We start from the raw sequence: 21,728 nt of genomic DNA, 5'->3' as shown, positions 1-21,728 counted from the left end.
GAGTTTTAGTGATTATTACCTCTGGCCTTCATTATCATCAAGATAACACTGATATAATGCATTAACAAAATAGTGTGATTATGTCTGTTTTCATTTGCTGTACAGCATTATGCACACAAATAAGGAAATGCTGAGAGAAGAGCATTATGGGGGAAGTTCTCACACTTTTTCTGCAAAATCATCACAAATGAGTGCCCTTATAAAGGGCATGCCTGTATGCTGATGCATGCAGTACGGGGAACAAACAGGAGGAATTAGAGGTCTGCATGCAGTTGCAAGACTACAGTCTCATTAGGATCACAGAAATGTGGTGGAATAGCTCACACAACTGGAGTGTAAGATGCCATGGATGTCACTCTGATCTTCCAGAGGGCCAGAAAGAAGATCCAGGGAACTACAGGCCAATCAGTTTTATCTCAGTCCCTAGGAACGTGATAGAGCAAACACTTCTGGAAAGTATTCCCAAACATATGAAGGACAAGAAGGTGATTGAGGGTAGTCACTATGAATTTATGAAATGGAAATCATGCCTGACCAGGCTGAGGCCTTTTTGCAGTGAAATGCCTAGCTTGGTGGAAGAGGGCAAAGCAGTGAATGTTGTTTATCATGACATTTCTAAGACTTTCAGTCCCCCATAATGTTCTCATGGACAAACTAATGAAATAGGGACAAGAAAAGTAGACAATGAGATGGACTGAAAACGGGTTGAAATATTGGATCAAAGGAATGTGATTAATGGCTCAAAGTTCCTCTGGAGACCAGTCCTTAGTGATATACCCTAGGGGTTGATCCTGGCTCCAGTACTGTTTATCATCTTCATTAATCACCTGGACGATTGGACAGAGTGCACCTTCAGCAAATTTGCAGTCAGTGCAAAACTGGGACAAGTGGCTGATGCACCATAAAGTTGTGCTTGACCATCAGAAGGCCTTCAACAGACTGGAGAAATGGGCAAGCAGGAACCTCATAAAGTTCAAGAAAGGGAAGTGCAAAGTCCTGAACCTGGGGAGTAATAACCCCTTCTGCCAATAACAGTCTGGGGGACAACTGGCTGGAAATCAGCTTTGCAGAAAAGGTCCTGGTGGACACCAAGTTGACCATTAACCAGCGTTGTGTTCTGGAGCAGAAAAGGTCAACAACCTCTTAGGCTGCATTAGGCAGAGCGTTGCCAGCAGATTGAGAGAGGTGATCCTTCCCTTCTGCTCAGCAGTGGTGAGCTGACCCACCACATATGGGTGCTGGGTCCAGTTATTGTGTCTCCAGTACAAGAAAAACAGGGAAAATGCTGGAATAAATCCAATGAAGGGACATGAAGATGATTAAGGGACTGGAGCATCTGTCATATGGGGAGATGCTGAGAGAACTGGGACTGTTCAGCCTGGAGCAGAGAAATCTGGGGGAATCTGATCCATGTGTATGAACACCTGATGGGGGGAGTAAAGAAGACAGTCAGACCAGTGGTGCCCAGGGACAGGACAAGAGGAAATGGGCACAAACTAAAATACAAGAAATGTATTTAACATAAAGTGCTTTTCTACTGTGAGGGGAGGTCAAACACCAGAAGAGGCATCCCAGAGAGGCTGTGTAAAGTCCATCTTTGGAGATACTCAAAACCTGTCAGGACACAGATCCATGAAACTTACTCTGGTGACCTGCTCTGAGCAGGGAGTTAAACTAGACAGTCCGCAGAGGTGCATTCCTGCCTCAGCTGGTCTGTGTGGGCCTGTGATTCTTTGAGACATGGAAGAGCCAGATTTAGAAGCAAGAGGAAATAGAATAGATGAACATTTTAGCTTTCTTTCCCGCTCACTCTAAAAAAATAAAAGAAGAAAAAGAAAGAAAAGTAAAAAGAAAAAAAGAAAGCAAATCATCTTTCCTGACTGCTTCATAAAAACTTTAATCCCTTTCCATTTCCTAAATAGATGCTCGTTTCATTCCATTCATTTTGCAAGTGCTGGAAAACAGGGGCTTGGAGCAGAAGTACAGGTTGAGGGGCACAGCATGAGCAACACTCTTATAATTGCATCTTACCATAAAAAACATCTTTACTTTCTGCATTTACTTTTAATATCTTGGTTCTTGTTTGTTCATGTCTAGCAGGGCTCCCTTGATGGCTCAAACGCTTTGTAGCATATTGGGAAGGACATAAAATATGAAGTAATACAGTCTTTGGGCTAATACATTTTCAAAAATGTTTCATGCCTCATTTCTCACGTAAATTCTTAGGTTGCATTCAGCCTTCAAAATGTCATTCATATTCATGAAGAAAGAAGGCTAGTGTTCATTACTTTCACTGATAAGGTATAAGCACTGTCAGGCTTGCCCACTGGGGACTGCATCAGTGCCCCAGGGAAAGTGTATTCTCACGGTGTTCCTATCATGGGGACATTGTGACCAAGAAATGGATTATGGGCAGATGATGAAAGTCTTGACTGCTTAGTTCTGAGGATCCTCCCATTTTCTCTGCATTGTTAATCCAATTCAAACTCACTCTCCTGGGGCTCAACAACCCAGGCAAAATGAGGCAGACTGAACAAGGCCCTCTTTAGAAATGCATCAGTGACACTTGCTCCTCAGCTGGGGGATTGCTGCTGAGGAAAGCCTTCTGTGCCTTTTCTGCTCGTTGGGAAAGGAGAGCCAAGATCTAGGATGAGCCCCAAGCATAATATAATGCATGGCTCTGCCACTGTACCACATACACTGTGATGTCTTCAAGATGTTACTGAGTCCCAGATAACTATGGAAATTAAGCAGAACAATATCACACTGATTTCAGTGGGTGTCATCTGGTGTATGTTGGCCATTGCTTTTATATGCACACAATACTGTGTTGAAAGTCTGCTGAGCTCTCAATCTGTATTCAATGACACGATGCTAATTTCGTTTATTCATCTTATTTATGTTGCTTTTTTTTTTTTTTTTAATTTTACTTTTCTTACCATGTAGGTGATAAACTATGAGCAGTGGATTCCACCACGAGTTCACAATCCAAGTGTGGCTGGTAACAGTGAAATGGTGAGTTGCCATGAAAATTGTTCTTTTTTTTTTCATCAACAGCTAGCAGTCTGGAAGAACATCGGTTTTTTATAGTGTTTCTTTTACTGTATGTTGCTTCCCCCAAAGTTGAAAGATCTTCATCCATATCCATGTTATTAATCATGATGTGTCTTTATCTTTTATAGAATACCTTATTATTGCTCTGCTATTAATCATGATATTTCTTTATCTTTTATAGAGTATCTTGTTATTGCTCTGTGATTCCCAGGAGAAAATCTGCCTATAATCCTAGCCTGCTTAGTTTGACTCTGCAGTCATTTTTGAGTAGCTGGAGTACCAGACTAAATTGATGGGGATATTTAAAGGTCAGATATGTATGGGCAGGAGCACATGAAAGAAGTTTGTACAGTATTTGTCTATGTATTAGTTGACCGTGGCTTTACTGACATTTTTTAACATAAAATTTATCCAAATTCAGTGCATTTTACAGAACTCTTTGTATAGAGCAGAAAGTTCTCTATCATCATGTACTATTTTAATACTTACTAGGTGCAGCAAGGGTATTACCGAAATTTTCAAAAAATTTCTGTGGTACAATAATGATAGCACCATTGACACAGTAAACATACAGTAATTTTTGTCTTCTCACTATTACACTGTACTCTGAATTTAAGTGCATAGGTAATCATGACTAAATCACTGAAGTTCTTTGGGAAAGGCAAACCAGTTGAAGAAAAATTACAGAGATTAGACTCTGCCAGGACTAAATTCTTTATGCTGAGAAGTGACATGCTGTGCAAGTACTTTTATTGAAATTAATGCACTTACACCCAGGAAAGAGAGTGCTCAACAGGACTGAGATTGCTGGAAGCTGACCAACAGTGTTTTACACTTGGCTTCAAAATTGCTGTATTTCTGTCACCAGGTTAATCCTCATAACATCTCAGTGAGCAAAGATTTCTAAGTTATTTAGAATATCTTAGGATAATCTGGAAACAGTTTATCATCAGACACAATTTAGGTCTTTTTTTCTGTAATACATTTTTTATAAGTGCATTTTTAAAATGTATATTTTTTGTCCATAAGTAGTCACACACACTTCATGCAAATTATTTGCAGCTAAAGGGCAGCCTGTGAATTATTTTTTTACATAATTCATTTTTATTTGTGGTGTGACATGATTTTCCATTACCAAAACCTGTTAAGCAGGGAAATAAAGAATATTCTTGTTCATGAGGGAATTCTTTCCTTATAGATATCTTTGCTTATAGACTGGGCAAAACAAAAAGCACAGTTATAATATTCAAGTGAGCAAATATTCCTTACCCTAGGAGTAATTTAAAAGTTTTAAAATGTGATTTATGTGAACAGCTTTTTAGGAATGGAGATTTACAGCTCTGTACAATGGTCTTCAATATTCCTCCATAGTTCGTTTTGGAACATCCTTCCCCTTCCACAGAGAAGGAAGGTACTGGGAAGTAGCATACTTTGAATTAGTATATGTTACTGGTCCAACCACTAGCACTGCACAATCTATCACTGTACTTCCTTCTCTCACATCCTGGATAGAGGCAACTAGAGCTATCAGATTCCAGATAACACAAACAGCAAGAAGAAAATTGTCTGAAACCAGAACATAACACTTAATGGGTTTTTCTCACTTTTACGCATGCTTTCACTAAGCTGTGGCTGGGGGTTGCCAGGACAATAAACCAAAACTGTTAGACCACGATGGTCAGTTTGCCTCATAGTCTGTCTGGTTCTATATCAAAGAATGTTTTACCTCTGTTTGGATAGGCAGCTAAACTTCTGGATTTGAATGCTTAGGTAAATCAAAATCAAATACTGTAAATTTAAAACCCATCCCATCACTAACTGATACTGTATGATCTTTTTTCTCCATAAAGGGGGGTTACTGTATTTATTATTTAAGCACTTATGATATTTCACTAACAAGAGACTCTACCAAATGAGTGCTTTTAATGTAAAGAGGATTATAGTTTGCCATTAATAAAATTATCTGAATAGATTATTTTCCATTTATCTTGATGTCTCCATGATGGAAATCCCAGATCGTAATTCAGAGTCATCATGTTGCTTTTGTATCATTACTTACAAGTGAACAAATTATTATTACTACAAGATATATTAAAGCAAATATTAGCATTTTAAACCTTCTGTGATTTATTTTTCAAAGACATCTCAATGAGAGACCGAAAAATTACATTTCAATGTCTCTCTTTAGCTAAGCTAAAACTGCAGTCCTGCTATCTTGAATTTGGAATAGGGGAGAGGAGCTTGAAATACAAATCAGAACAGGACTAATCTAAGGATGCCTGGATTTGGCCCACAGTGAATGATGAATACTCAGGTACAAGCTGTAGAATGGCCCTAAGCTGACCAGTTTTAAGGCGGATCTGCTGAAACCTTATACTACAGTGAAGATCCTCAAGAAGACCTAAAGGGTTTTAAACTCAAAAATGCTAGGTTTTATTAGTCTACAACATAAAATAATTAATTCTTCAAACCAAAGGAACTGAAAGCACCTAGATTTGTCTATATTAGTAACTAACACAGAGTAATATGTGAGTATCAGCACAGCAGAAGAGCTGGTGCTGTTGAGCTGATGTCCACATTATGTGCATTATGGAAGATCTATCTGTGTTCTGATCGTCTCTGTTGGACATCCAATAGTAGCTGGACTTCATCAGATGAAGTTCTGGAAAACATCTTTCATCTGATGTTCATATACTATGAATTTAGTTTGTGGCACTTTGAGACAAAAATGCAGCTTACCAGGATAGCTCTGAAATTCACTTCAAATACATACTCTGATCAAAATACATACCATGATCAAAACTAAAATACTAATGTAGCCATAACTTACAAAAGATGCTGGAGACACGAAAAGGTGTTTACAGTAAACTCTGTGGCTTCCCACTGTGTTCCTGTTGTTGAACCCCCCAGACTACCCGTCTGCAGACTTCAAGGAATTTAACATGCTGCTGAGAAGAGGGGAATCTAAACCCAGGTGCTATCCACCATGGGAATTTCTGCATTACTCACTGTGTTCAGCAAGAAGAGGACTCCTAAGGTCCCATCCTTAAGGAAAGAAGTTAACATAGCTCCATCAGCATGAATGGAATCACGCTAATTTATATCATTCATGAAGAAAGCCATTGAAGATGTATTTAGAGATAGACTAATATAAGGTTTTACATAGCTAAGTAAGAACAGTGCCTGAAAGAATAAAATAGTTTCAGAATTCTGTGTGTAATTTAACACAGGTGGGTATACATTTATTGCACTAGGTCATGCTTGGTTCAAGATAATTTCTAATATTTTGTTAGTCCATTGGTCTTACGTGAGGAGGATATAGAAGAGTCTGTAGGCTATTAAATCCCCATGCCAATTTATAGCTGGACTAAGATGAATTGGTGGCGCAAATTGTTTGATATAAACGCTTTCGAGGTTTGAGCTCAAAAATCTGAATATATAGGGGAACATCTCATCTATTCTCAATTCACTTTCACTAACTCTGCTTCAACTTATTATCTTATTATTTTCAACTTATTATAGAATCACAGAATGGTTTGGGTTGTAAGGGACCTTAAAGATCATCTCGTTCCAGCCCCTCTGCCATGGGCAGGGACATCTTCCACTAGCCCAGGTTGCTCAAAGCCCCGTCCATCCTGGCCTTGAGCACTTCCAGGGAGGGAGAAGTCACAACTTTGAGCAACCTGTTCCAGTGCCTCATCACCCTCGCAGTAAAGGATTTCTTCCTCACATCTAATCTAAATCTACCCTCTTTCAGTTGAAAACTGTTAACCCTCATCCTATCACTACACTCCCTGATAACCAGTCCCTCTGCGTCTTTCCTGTAGCCCCCTTTAAGTACTGGAAGGCCACTATAAAGTGTCCCAGGAGTCTTCTCCAGGCTGAACAACTCCAATTCTCTCATTTTGTCCTCATAAGGGAGGTGCTCCAGCCCCCCAGTCATCTTCGTGGCCCTCCTGTGGACTTGCTCCAACAGGTCCATGTCCTTCTTATGTTGGGGCCCCAGAGCTGGACACAGCACTGCAGGTGGGGTCTCACAAGGTCAGAGGAGAAGGGGAGAAACCCCTCTCTCAACCTTCTGGTCACACTTCTCTTGATGCATCCCAAGATACAGTTGGCTTTCTGGGCTGTGAGTGCACATTGCTGGCTCATAGTCAGTTTTCCATCAACTACTACCCCAAGTCCTTCTCCTCAGGGCTGCTCTCAAGATGTTCTTCACCCAGCCTGTATTTGTGCTTGGGATTGCCCTGACCCGTGTGCAGGACCTTGCACTTGGTCATGTTGCACTTCATGAGGTTTGCACAGGCCCACCTCTCCAGCCTGTCCAGGCCCCTCTGAATGGCATCCCTTCCCTCCAGTGTGTTGCACACACCACACAGCTTGGTGTCATCAGCAAACTTGCTGAGGGTGCACTCAATCCCACTGCTCATGTTGCCAACAAAGATGTTAAACAGCACTGGTCCCAAGACCAACACCTGAGGAATGCCACCCATCTCTGGTTTCCACTTGGACATTGAGCCATTGACTGCAACTCTTCTAGGGTGACCATCCAGACAATTCCTTATTCACTGAGTGGTCCATCCGTCAAATCCATGTCTCTACAATTTAGAGACAAGGTTGTTGTGTGGGACAATGTCAAAAGCTTTGCACAATCCCAGGTAGATCAGTTTTAAAATTTCAACACAATTGTCTAGTGACACTAAACTAACTAAATATACATAAAAATGTACTTTGCCTGGGCATAGAAGTCTTGGACTTCTATTTCTGCTTCCAGAACCTCATGTCTTGATAGAAAAATATCTGAACCTTTGGCACCTGAAACACAGCCATCTTTATAAGCAGTTATCTGTCAAGTGAATGATGGTCTTTTTTAAAATCTGAAATTAACATACACCCTCTGCCTTATTGCTACAAGGTATGGAGATAATTTGTAATAAGTGAATGCTGGGGCTTCAGATGCGCTTCATGCTAAAACTTTGCAAAAAACCTTTAACCCAAATGAAAGCTGAGAAGTTCAGGATCTCTTGAGACCCATCCCTAAGCAGCCTGCCCTCTACACATTAGACTGTGCTGGCAAACTCTGTGATAACTTTGTCTCAAAGGATTATCCATATCAGAAAGCAGAAAGGATCTATGATGTGTGACCTAATTGTTGGAAAGAGTGCAATGAAGGTCTCTGCTTTTCTACCTTCTGATAACATCCGCACTAACACTTGTAATATCACCAAAGATGCATTGCCACAATAGGCCAAATTTGTTATTGGTGTAAACAGGTGAACATCCATAGAAGCCAGATGGCATTTTTCTAAAACATAGCCATCAGTGAATTACGTTTTTACTCATTTCTAATATATTTACTTTCTTTGCTTTTTAATGAAAAGCAGATATTCTATGTGAAACATGGCATATGACGATGGAAGAAAGGTTATTTCATGTCCGAGTATGAAATGTCTCTCTGAACCTCACAGAGAAGTTCAGTCATATTGGAAGAGAATTCGAGTGTTTCTGGACTGATTTGGAAGATAGCAGCTTGTTTAACATAAGTGAAAGCATGTGAGATGGCTGCATGTTCACAAAGTTCCTGCTCTAGGAGCCTGTAGTACCCAAACCTTGAGTTTCTAAAGTAGGATGTTGTTGGAATGTACAATAACAGATTTGAATTGTCATTTACGCTATTGTCATTTAATCTAGGAAAGGAAATAAGACCTTGAATAAAGGAAGATTTCAGAACACACTCCCATACACATTTAAATGCAGTAGCTTGCCAGATCTGTGATTTCTGGGCATACCTAAAATGCTTCTGGATAATATAGTGGATGTGTATATTAAAATGTTTACTGGAACTAATCTGGAAGTAAGTACTAAGTAATACTGGGGTATTAAAGAAAAGTAACATGTAAACCGCAATATGAACACTGATCTAAGTGTGATGACTCTTGTGACTTGCCTTTTTGCTTTTTTATGTCTATTGGTCCCAAGCAAGGAACTGCCTAACTTTTAAAGCATTATGTAGGCGATCAATTCTTTGAATCTGAGACTTTGCCATTCTCAAAAAAAGTACCATGTTACACTTAGTTTTTATTTGTAGGGTTTGAATACTTTTAATGTCTTTGGTCTTTTGCCAGGGTACAGAACCAGATGATAAAGGAGAGTCCATGGGAACATTAAAACGACTGCAGAAATTAGTCCGAACCAAAAAAACAAATACACAAGGCTCAGAGCATGTTTTGCTCCCCCTCAGTAAGTAAAGCATCATATCAGCATTCTTTCCAACATTTGGCAAATGACACTGTATTGAACATAACTGTAAACAATCCTGTCCTGGTCTGTCATTCACCACCCACGATTTTCAAACCCCAACTGAGATGTTACTGTGATACCACTTTAGTGCTGACTTCCTCATAGTGTGAAAACCTGTTTCCTGTCACACTAGCATGAGTTTTGTAACAGTATATCTTGCAAGTGGGGATTTTAGCTAAATAGGATTGTATAACAGTGGGGCTTCCATGCTGAAGAAAATTTGTTTTTAGAGTAGTTCTTAGTTTTGTATCACATTTCAGATCAGAAAGGCAAAACTCACAAATTCAAAGATAACTTTCAGTGTTAATCCATGAGTCAGTAGCAGCCAGGAGCGCAAGAAGGTCTGCAGTATGATAAGCCTGTCAAGCCTCTCATCATACCTGATTGCCTAGAGACGTAAGACACAGGAATTCTAAACTGATGCAGAGCTCAGGTTATTTTCTGGATTTTCCTATAGATCACTGATCTGACTGTGCCACAGTTCATCTGAACTTGTTTTGACAACATTTATTTAACAGTATATGCACTTGTTGTACAACACATTTGTGTATCTGATTGTTTTTAAACAAATACTAGCAAAATGAGTTTAAACTAACTGATGAACTACTGCTCCAGCCAAATCATTGCTTGAGCTGAAACAGGAGTAAATTTAGATTTCAACACTATTTTGTAACTGCAGCATACATACAGGAAAGGGGTGGGAGAGGAATTATCCAGAAAAGCTTTCCGAACTTTTCCAGTATTTAAGCTAAACTCATGCTTTCTGCAACTATGCAGCAATATGATATTCAATTAGCAAATGTTCATGTTCAGTGCAGAACCAGTAAAATTTTCCAGGGTTTTGAGGGAACAAGACAAATTTACCAAATGGAGAATAAATCTTACTTTGGGCTCAGATGTCTGACCTAGTACAAGTCCTTTCCATCTCCCTAATTAACATTATTATTTGTTTATTATGGAGTCCTTGTCTTTCTCATTATATAGAATGCAACAGACAGCGTTTAAGAAAAAATGTTAGCTATTTTTTCTATGAATTGCAGCATATTATAACAGAAGTATTTGAATTTTTAAAGATACATTAGAAGACGCTTATGCCTCTGAAGAGGATGACGAAGCACTAACTTCTTGCATGAAACTGACAAAACCTCAGGAAAAGAAGACCTGGAAAGACAATGTGAGAAGAAAAGAAGAGACTGAGATGAGAACAGATTTTGTTTCTGCATCTCTGGGCCGCTCATACACTTCCAGACTTAATAATTTAGGGACTATTTCAATCCATTCGGAAACTGAATTTCACTTATGGAGTGACTGGAAGCCGTTTCCTGATAACCAGCTCTGTCCTTGTGACTTCTTGATTTCAAAAATAGGAGAATGGGAAAACTGTACTTGCTCCTCTCATCACCCACATCTTACATATTCCCTAACTGATATGGATCTACACTGCTCCTGGGTAAGTGGAAGTGGTTTCTTTTGTGCTGATATGCATAAAAAGTGGAAACTTTTCGCTCTGATTCAGCATTGAAGAGATGTTGTCATCTTCCATGTGGTTATGAAATGCAATAAACCAAATTTAGATTTCAGGTAAATGGATTTGAATGCATTGTTAAGGCATACACCAGGGGTTCATACGGCCCTAGGTAGTTCATTTTTAACCATGCAGACATCAGCAGCATTGAAGTGGAAGGCTTTAGGCTATTCTGTTTCTCGTCAGACACACTGGGGTTTTTTCATCTGTTACATTAAATACTCATCCATCCAGGCTTAGAAAACTTTCTGGAAGTCTGGAGTAAATCGTGATGGGACAATGAAGCCCCTAGAGGTCACTGCAAAACTAGTAAAGAACGCTAGAGTTATTTAGACAAATGTCAGAAGTTGAAGAGGTATCAGTGTTTCTTCCGCCTTGGGTGACCTCAGCTGGTGGAGCCTATTTTTGCAATTACCTTTTAGGGCCAGATACAAAGGAATAGACTTTAATCTTGGTCTGAAATTATCCTTCTGGATAGCTATCTGGAAGAGGATTTTCTATTTTAATTGATGGCTTTTTTTAAAGCCATCAATTGGCTATGTAAAACTAGAAAAACAAAGCCAAGAAAAACTTTTGTTGGTGAGATATATGAAGTATGGACAGTGCAATGAGGCTTTTCTCTGTCTTCTCACCAGGCACATCAGGTCTTCTTGCACTCCACATACTGGTAATCACATGGAGGATTACTGGTTGACTGAAATATATCAAGGAAGAAGTAAAGAGTAACCTCTCTTCCCTTTATGCTTGTTCCCTCTACAGTGCTCCAGGGACAGGGCTGGTTCTCACCATGAAATAAGGCCAGCTCCCAGGAAAGTTCATCTAAACCCCAGGAGGCAAGATACCTGCTGAAACTTGCCAGCTGAGTGTTCAAATGGAGACCTGAGCAACCATAACCTTAGATCAGAGTCTCCTGCTTGAAACAGCATTTTTTCTGATGTGTGCTCATATATCATTAAGGAAAGGTACACGCACATAGATGTGGTGGTCAACATAGCAACCCTCTTTCTGCATACATAGAGGTAGTCATTCAGTTTCTTTTCAATGACACAGTAGCTGACATAACAGCAAGGCAGTACCTGAAACATGGGATTTATCTAGCTGAATGTAGCCCAGAAGATTTTCCTGGGATTTGACATAGAAAACAGAAAGGCTAAAGCTTTGATTGATGGAACTGTAATCATAAGAGAGAGAAAGCAAACCACCCCTAAAAAAAGCTGAGAAAGGTGCAGCAGTGAAACCGTGAACAGCCTCAGCACCACAGACTCCCAGGGAGAGCCTCTGGAGACAGACCTTTGGGGCAGAGGATTGGCAGAAATAGACTGGCAGCTGTGAACAAAGACTGTGCTGTCAGGTGAGTCCTCCTTCTGACAGTAAATAGGACTCTCTGCAGAAACCGAATTGTCTCAGGGATGCTGGGCTCTGTCATAAGCCTGATCCTAATAAAAGCAACTTTCTGCATCCCAAGCTAAGGCTGAAGTCCCAGGGCAAAATAGTAATAATAGATGTGTCGGTCAGATTTATGAGAGCATAAGTGTCAATTCAAATAATTTTATTTCATTTTGTCACAAACAGGCTGTTAACGTTCTCTACCCTGGTGAGATTTGTCCTACCCATGTTACTATTAAGTGCTAGCAAGAGGTTTAGTGCTTTTTTTTTCTGCATTATTGTTTATTTTGCCATCTGCTTTCCTGACGGGCTCCCTGACTTTAATGCATCTCTGTGGGCTTAGTGTCTTTAGATTACAGGCAATGGCAAGATATCTCATTCTTTGAATTTGCATTCTACCAACTGACTCAGCTGAAGATTACAAAGACTGGATTTTCAGTTTTGCTTTTTAAGAATCAAACAAGCCAACACTGGTAGTTTTGCTATGAAGGAATCATACATTGGGGATAATGCAGATGTTCTTTCTTGTGTTGATTTACTTACTAGAATAAACCCAGTATATTCCATAATATTATTTCTGATTCTATGAGTAAAGCATCCTTTCATTTTCTTGGCTGATCTTGGCTTGGCTACTACTCTACTGTCTTTGCTGCAGCGTGATGTGGAGGAAATAGCCCGAGATAGCCTGAAATGCTAGTTGGTGTGTCCTGAATTGAGGCAAACAGACAAAACTGGTAGATGCAAGACTAAGATCCAAGACTCTGTTATTCCATCAGCAAACTGTGGCTGATCTGGTCTGGGAGACAGACAGATATCTAGGTTGGACACCTTATCCAGACTCAGCTCAGCAAAATACACAAAACTGATTGAGCCTAGCCTTAATTAAAGTTTGAATTGCAGATAGTAAATTAAGTAGTGCTCTCCCATAATCATGAGGAAAAAGACCTGGATGTCTTCATAATAGACTGCTTAGAGAGACAAAATACGAGTGATCCTAATTCCCTTCCTCTAGTTTCTTCCCCTGTCTATTTTCTTCCTCTTCCTTTCTTCCTCCTCAGCACTTTACACAGCCTCTCTTACGGTGTTTCATATTGCCATTGTTTGTTTCACCTAAAACAATGAAAAAGCTGACAGAGATCACCCAAGTTGGTGACCTAAACAAGAAGGGGGAGAATAGACTGCAAAAGTGACATCCATCTTCAGCTACAACAGGCTCACCAAACTCCTCCAGCTACTTACTCTTCCTCCAGCCTCCCCCAGCTAAGCCCACAATAAACACCTGTGTTAGCTGACTGCCTCTGGCACAGGGACATTGGAGACATCTCAAATCTCACCCAGCCTTCCCACCTTCATGTATTATGAAAACATTTTAGAAGTCAGTATTTCTGCCCTTTAATTAAATACAGAACTGAGTGTGCTACGTTACCATTTTACAGCCACGGTGACACCGTTAGCAACTTTGTGCAAAGTTAACTTAGACATAGGTAATTTTTTTCTGCATTGTTCAGCTGTTTACAATATAATTAGTGGTTGGTCAAAATCTTGCCAGGGGCAACACAGAGCATTGCTTTTTTTGGTGTGTCAGGATTGCCATGTGAAATTATTACCTAAGGAGATGTAATTTGTAAATAGTTCTTCCTTAGAAAGTGGAAGAATATATTTAAGAATATACTGACTACTTCAGCAAAAAAGAAAAAGTACGCCTGGATAAAGAAATGACTATGCTGCACATTTTCGTACTATCACAAAGTATATTGGTAAGAGAAATGAGTGATCTAGGCCAGTGTTTGTAATGTTATGAATCAGCTGAAAATCAGGCAGAGGATGGAAGAAAAGATTGTCCAGACACCACTTTAACAACCACTTGACCTTAATGTGAAAGGTTATTGATCTTTATACTTCTTTTTATTCCTCAAGGTTAACACTGCAGAAAACAGATCATCTGCCTGTCTCAGGCTTTTTTTCCTCCTTTTTTTTTTTTTTTTTTTTTTTTAATGTGGTTACTAGAAGATGTCCTGTTATTCATATTCTAAGATCTTCACTATGCTAACAAAGTAGTATATTTAGAAGTGCCATATTTATATGACTTTTATACAAGTCATTTTAGCCTTCTGTTAGTTTTTCTCAATCTGTGCAATTTCATAAGACTTTTGCAACCTCATGCAAGGCATGCAAAATCTAGAGTCAGAAGCTTGGAAAGTACAGGAGCTTGATGGGTTTGACTGGCTCTGAAACAGGCACAGAGTGGAGCACATAATGGGGTTACAACTGAGGAGTCCTCTTAGCAAAAGGGTTCCCAGACTGTCTTGGGCAGCTTGAGGTAGAGAGAGAAAAGCTGATGAGTCCCTCTCTCCTCTCCCTCAATAGTTTAACATGCTACTTCAGTGACTGACCCATCCACTTGCCCAGAAACTGTGCAGTATAGGAGCTGTGTTTGTAGGATGACGCAGCCATCCATTACAGGAAAGGGAGAGGACATAACATCTCCTGTTGGAGAAAAATCAGCAGAGAGTTACTGGAAGTGGTTTTCTCTTCTTGCAGCATCTTAGAAACATGGTTAGGTTTAACAGAAGAAGGATTTAGTTACTGATACCATAAGAATATTTATCTGTTGCCATGTGTGTTTGGTATTCAGTGAGAATGAAAAGACAAGGGTCATTTCCCAAGACTAGAGAAGACCTGGAATTTTGGTGAGGACAAATTAAAAAATCTAAGGGTGCTGCAGAGCAAAATACCTTTTATCTCCCATTTCTGGGTTAAGAGGAGAGTAGAAAGCTTCAAAAGATTGGTTTCTATCCAATATGAATGCATTACATTGTGGTGGAATGAACAATAAGTGTGGGAAAACTGCAAGTGGCTTTATGCCAACACCTGTGTTCATTCTATCTATATTTCTCTCAGAAATGTGTTATGGTCTTAGGGTTACATCAGTCCTGTTATTATGGCCATGGTTTTCTGCCATTTCAGTGACCCTGTGGCTTTTTGCTTTCCTCCTGGTCTAGCTTGCTTTCTTGCCAGACAAGCCATTTCTCAGCATCTCCCTTTGACCCCAAGGAGACATGTCTAGTTTAACATTCATCTGTTTATTGAAGAAACAGTCATCTTCTCAGCCCTATTTTTAGTAATTTTCTTGTCCTAACTTTTCCTGATGTATTCTACTTAATAGGTTCTGTTTCCTGGTTCCCCGTAACAACCTTGCTTGCTTGCTATGATTTCTCTTACCCTGCTCCTGATCATATTGGCTCTCAAAGAGATGCTGTATATTGCCTCGAGGTTTACACAAGTTATTGGATCTCTTGTGATACCAGTGACTGACCATTGTGCTCTAGGTTAGTGGAGTGGGGAGGAAGAGTACGGACAGCTAGTAATGAACAAACAGGACAGAGAATGCTTGTCTCTAGCAAAATGTGCTTCAAAGCTGAATGCTACATTTGACCATTTGCACAGCCGGGAGAATGGCTACAGGAAGATTTCTACTTCATTTCAGCAGCAGTTTCTTCTGCGCACTAGAACACTGTGGGCTCTAATGGACTTCCTGGCTACTCAATTTTCTTAAGCAATTTGACTGTTTTCTGCATTTTTTCTTTCTTCAGCTAATGTCTCTTGGGAGACACCTGAACATGCCTTAAAAGAGCTTTCTCAATTACAGTATGAATCCTTATTTGGCACAACTATAGCACTAAAAAGAATGTTTGGAAATCCCCAAATTGCTTTTCTGAGACACCAAGTTTCAATTGTTCCCGTCACTCTAGTTTCTTCAGTATCAGTATTAAGTGGTCCTTTTAAAAGCGTAGCTCTCACTTGTTCCTATTTCAGTGACAAGGTAGCAAGCCAGATCCTCACCAAGTACAAATGTTTTTTCTACTGGTGTTTAGAAGTCCTGCTAAGCTTACCCAAGCTGAGGCCCAAAGTCTTTGCCCAGTGAAGAGATGAAGAGCAGCTGCAAGGATGACAGTAAACAAAGCAGTCAAGACCATGAAGATGGATGTTCAGGTGTGGCTAAGACATGAATACCAGAATTGTTTTCTAAGATACAAAACTGTCCCCAGCTGCTTCTCTTTCGTCTTATCATATCTTCATTTAAAAGCACCCCAACATGTTTCCTGTTGCTTTTTATAACATTCTAGCTAATTTCACATGTTACTCTGCTCTGGCTATCAGTTCACCAGCTCAGCCCTTCACCCCGTGTACTCAGCACATCTTTTGCAGGGTAAAAAGATAGCTAGAAACCCTTCTGTGCTCTCCAGACTGCAGAGTCTTCAAAGATATATGAACTGATAGACAAAAAGGAACAGTGCTACAGCTAAATCTAGCACATGATTAAAGTCAAAGGCACTATTTCCCAGTTCAAACCCTGTCCCAGAACCTTGTGAAAGATCATTTTGAATTTTAAGCCTTGTGTGGGGGTGTGAATTGAGATATGTTTAGGCATGTCTGTTGTATTCCAATGTTGGTGAAATTTGAATGGCTTTGATTTTAAAACTGGGGAAAAGTGAGGATCCATGACTGTATTGTCAGTGTTTACTTCTCCTAGAAACACCAGGCAAAATCTGGACTCAGCCAAAAAAGATACAAATCCCGGTGAACTTAAGAGCACTCATTTTCCTGATGCTTCACTGTCTGTAGAGTCTTACTTTGTCTCCTGTCAGAGGGACCTTTATTTAAGAAACTTACATCAGGACGTTGGTAAATATTCTATGGCTTGCTCCAGTTAAATTCAAAAAGTGGGAGAAAATCACCACTTAGAGCACAAGGCTTCATCCCTCAAATGCTGTGCTTGGACAAGAGGAGGCTGGGAGGGTATCCAGCCTTGCTGTAGCTGCACCGTTGCACCATGCTGATAGCAAATATCTGCCACGTCCATTCTGTATCCTACAGTGATTTTTGCTCCTTCCTACGTAGTAATGTGAAAAATTTAGAAATCTAGTGTCTTCATCTGTGGTGACTTTGACCATGCAGTCTCAAAACAGATTTTAAAAAATATGAAAAATCTGATGCCATTGTTCTTCCCTATGGTAACTCGTCCTATTTTAGATTTGTAATACCTTACTGGAATTTTCATAGCTATATAGTGAATTATGTCACATTTTCCAATAATTTTAGTGGCACGTATACCTAAGTCTACTAAAAAGTTTAACAATTCCAAACTTTTCCCTCCAAATGGTGCTGGACTATTCTGTAAAGTTGGGTTGCTAGTACTTCCTAGTGTATATGAGACAGAATGATAATTAAGAGAATTTATTTGCAGTGAAAGATATTTTAAAATACCATAACATCTTTAATATGGTTACAGATAACTGCAGAAGAACATTTCAATTCAACTCAGCAGATTTCATGAGTTTGTTTCTGACATAACTGTTAGGTACTGCAGTGCTACAGCTAGAGAGAGAAATAAAAGGTTATTTTGGATTACTGGCACGAATGTGGTATGAAGGGGAATATAATTGTTGAAAGTGCATGGAAAATGGTGCATTTCATATACTTATTCTTTGTAAATGGCATACAAATTCTTAATAGTAAAAAGGAATGCTACCTGCTTCATGAAACATGATTAAGAGTCAAAATATAATTAAACTAAGTGCAGTTGTTGATAAAAAACTGTCTGATGAAAGGATGACTTCCTGTTAGCATCCTTTGGAATTGCCATAATGATGCACTTTGCATACTGAAATAAATAGATTGTATTGTCTGTCTGATGCTTTACATACCTACACTGTGACAATATTATCCTTCTGTGGATCTGCTGTCTGTCCAGTATTTTATAATTTACATTTTTCTTCTTGGTTTTTTATATTAAAAAAGAGCAGCTATAATTTCTTCCCATACACCACACAAAGCAAAAAAAAAGTATGCATTACTCTGCTTGAACTTGCCGAACGTGCTCTTGCCGAATGAATCAGCTAATACAGGCTGTGTTTTCATCCTGTGTTGTTCTAATGCATTAGCTCCTGATGCTGGCAAAAACATTTTGACTAATAAAGCTGTCCGGTGCTTTGGGATCTGCCTATCCAAGACTGCAACTTTTTAACTGCAATTTATTGTCTTATACAAAGTAATGCACTTTTACTTCTGCATAGATTCACTTTTGAAACTTAAACTTTGGCCTGATCTTGTGCTTATTGAGTTGATGACAAGCTTCCCATTTGCAGTCAAAATGTTTAATCTTCACCATGCTTGCATTAGCTCACTATACCTTTACTGTGTGCTCATCTTTATTCAGGAGAACAAGCAAACTTAGCTTCAGATTTCTTCAGTGTCCCTGATGAAGTTGAAATTAAAGTGCTACCCACATGACTAATTCAGTAAGGATTTTGAGGCTAAGGCTTCTGTAAAGAAGCCACAACTTAAGGTGACTCAAGAATCCTTATACCACCCTTAAGTTACAAGAATACGTAGGTGGTAGGTAGCAGTGCATACAATAATGCCTGATATTCCTTGTCTTTTTCCCTAGCTAATTCAAATGACATTTCTTTTAGGGAACATTAATTTTCTGGAAGTTCTGAGTTGGCTCAGGAGCTAATTATGCTTGTGAGTGTAGATTGAGCTAGTTATTCTCTTTGGTAAGTCATTTTTGTATGCTTTAAAGTGTTCCTGTAAAGCCTATTTGTCAAATAAGTCTTTCATAAATCAGAAGAAATTAGTTCTGTTTTCATCTCCCTCACACAGCAATGTAAGAAAAGTCACAGGATATCAGTGCTCAGCAATGGCATAAATGGAAGAGTGAGGGTTCTCAGTGCCAGAAAGGCATTAAGATTTCCAGGGCTGCAGCATTATTATAATGAATTTGTTTTAAAGTCCAGTAAAAGAAGTACTTCTGCTGTGACATTCTCCAAAAGCAGGGTGTGTCTTGCATAATTTCAAACTTGGTTTTAGAAACTGAACATTTAATCTGGATCCTGGGTTTTCATCCAGCTTTGAAAAAATAATTGTGAGTAAAATGAATAGGGTCTGAAAAATAAGACTGGAAGTGAAAGAGTGGACACGCAGTGGACACACCTCTAATTCTGCTATTTAAATACTTCCAGGTATATGAACAGATCATTAGAAGACAAAGATCAGGGCTTTTCAGAAAGAACTGGACAGTGATTCGTATCTGAGTATTCACTTTTATTTTGAAAGGAATTCAGCTATGGTGATGAAATTTCTGGACTGACTTTCTGTAGACATTTAATTGATTGAAGAAGTTCACCTTCCCTAATACATAAGCAAATCAAATTGAAATCTTGAATACAGTATAATTCTTGCTGGAAGTGCTTGCACTCCAATCCATTTGAAGAAATCTGGCTGAATATTTTTCATGAAAGGACCAAACTGATTAGGTTAAATGACATGAAACTTCTTGTTCACTTCTACTTACAACTTAGGTTTGATAGCATGCCACAAGAAGTGACAACAAACAGTGCGTGGGAAGTAGGAAAATCAGGAGTTCAGAGGGTGTAAGATCATGAGACAGAAACTTTTGCAGATATTTTGAGGGTTTCTATATTTAGTTCTGTATCGTGTAGGTGTTTTCATACCTAGATTTCCTTCCTCACAGATCATCCTTGCTTCCACGTAACTCCCCTAAAAATTAATCGGCATAGAAATAAAGAAGTACATGTGGCCTCAGTTATGTCAGGCGACTAGTGTGTTAGCTGTCATGCTAGCTCACAAGACAGTTCTTGTTCCCAGATAAATACACATGACAGCTCACATCCTACAGCAAGATGTGTACAGGTGGAAAAGAGAAAAATAATTTAATTCTGGTGGCCATTTTAAGATGGGCAGGATATTATTCAGATTTTTTAGTCTGAAAGCCTTGAAGTCAAACTCCCAAACTTGCAGCTTGCAGCTATATTTGCTCAGATTTTCTGCACATCTAACCACAAGGTCAAAAACTGAGGATTACATGCAGTAAGTGATCAACTACCAAGTAAATAAGTTTCAACACAATTTCTTAGCATTTCACTGAACTATGATGACAAAATAAATCCTTATTCCAGTTCTTTGTAGCAGCATCGCTTCCGTAACTCTGGGAATCATGTTCCAATGATTAAGGATGTAGATAATGCAGATTCAGTTCCCTGTACTTGTACAGACCTTTTGTGTGCTATTAGACAAATCACTTGTCTGCCCCAGGCTTCATTTGCAAAATGAGGGTAGTATGTTATTTTACACATCAGATGGTTGTTGCACAAGCAAAGAATACACATACCAACTTGTGCACCAGAAGGGCAGGAGTTCAAACAGTTTATTTGCAGGCTCTGACACCTTTATTCAGATTAATCCTTTGCACTAAATGAGAGAGAAATTCAGTAAAGAAAATGTAGTAAATATTAAAGCGGCATAATTAAAACTGCATCATAAAATATATACACATAGGGGCGAGATTCAGGTATCACAGATAGCATTAATTCTGCCTTCCCTTGGTTTTAAGTTTCTTTTCTTAATCTAATAAATTTGTGTGTGTATACGGTACATGAGGGTGCTATTTTTTAGGATTTTAGGCATTATTATTTAGGTTTATAGGGTGTTTGAACTCAAAGATGTTTCGTAGATTTTTATGAACTTTCACCTCCCAAACTAGAGGAGCATAATATTAATAAAAATCTTCACTAGTTTGTACATATATTAACAAAAATTACTTCATGTAAACTAACAGGCCTATATCTAGCTTTCAGAGTTTTGCTACTTCTGACACGAGACTCCTCTCCAGTTTGCTGTCTGAAGCTCAGTAGATGTTTTAACAGATCACAGAGATCCCACTGTTGGAGGGGAAAGTTTTGTTGCCTTTTCATCAACCTCTGTTTTCTGTGGCAGCAGCAAGACAAGGGAGACAGAAAACCCACAAGATAATATGTGAGAAAGAAGTAAAAATATAAGATAGGTGAGAGTAGGGAGTAAAAAAAGGATTCTCTGGAGAATGGTATGCAAGCTGTGAGTCAAAGGCTCATACACTTTGTGGGGAAGTGAGAGGGGAAGAGTTCGATAATACAATGAAATAAGATCAAGACTGGTGGAGGGAATCCAGAAAAACAGTGAGGGGTTTGTGAAGAAGCAAAACATCCATCTTTCTTTCCACAGAGCACAGTTTCAGAGACAGCCTCCCCTTTCCATTCCCTTGTCTCCCCAAAGACAAGTTACTGACACATATGTAATTACCTAATGCCTACCATGACTGTCCCTGTGAGTGCTTTTAGCCCACAGCCTAAGATAAAGCATATTATCTTAAATCCTTAATAATTTTTAGTGACTGTGCTTCACTTCATCTTGTTGATGGGCTAAGAGCAAGTTCCCACCCCATTAATGAGGTTCAGCTGACCTGGAGCAACTTACTCAATGTGACCATTCAGCCACAGCCTGAAGTGTCCCATGAAGCCTTGAATCAGGCAAGCGTGGCATCAACCATGACCAGCACAAGGTGCAGCAATCACCCAGCCAGTCCTCTTCAGTGAAGAACTTAGTGCAGAAATCTGGCAGGAAA

The 21,728-nt window shown here is 39.3% G+C and overlaps 1 protein-coding gene across 5 annotated transcripts in view; it reads left to right on the top strand.

The window, feature by feature from the left end:
• Positions 1–21,728, top strand: part of SAMSN1 (SAM domain, SH3 domain and nuclear localization signals 1) — a 97,859-nt gene that overhangs the window by 33,880 nt on the left and 42,251 nt on the right. For all 5 annotated transcript variants that reach the window (XM_074901897.1, XM_074901905.1, XM_074901925.1 and 2 more), the window contains 3 exons: positions 2,947–3,015; positions 9,180–9,294; positions 10,428–10,804. In XM_074901897.1, the coding sequence (XP_074757998.1) occupies positions 2,947–3,015; positions 9,180–9,294; positions 10,428–10,804 (561 nt within the window). The remainder of the gene's footprint in view (positions 1–2,946; positions 3,016–9,179; positions 9,295–10,427; positions 10,805–21,728) is intronic.

The sequence above is a fragment of the Athene noctua genome, chromosome 1 (assembly GCF_965140245.1).
Source record: "Athene noctua chromosome 1, bAthNoc1.hap1.1, whole genome shotgun sequence".
NCBI classification, from domain to species: domain Eukaryota; kingdom Metazoa; phylum Chordata; class Aves; order Strigiformes; family Strigidae; genus Athene; species Athene noctua.
This window is presented reverse-complemented; position numbering and strand designations above follow the sequence as displayed.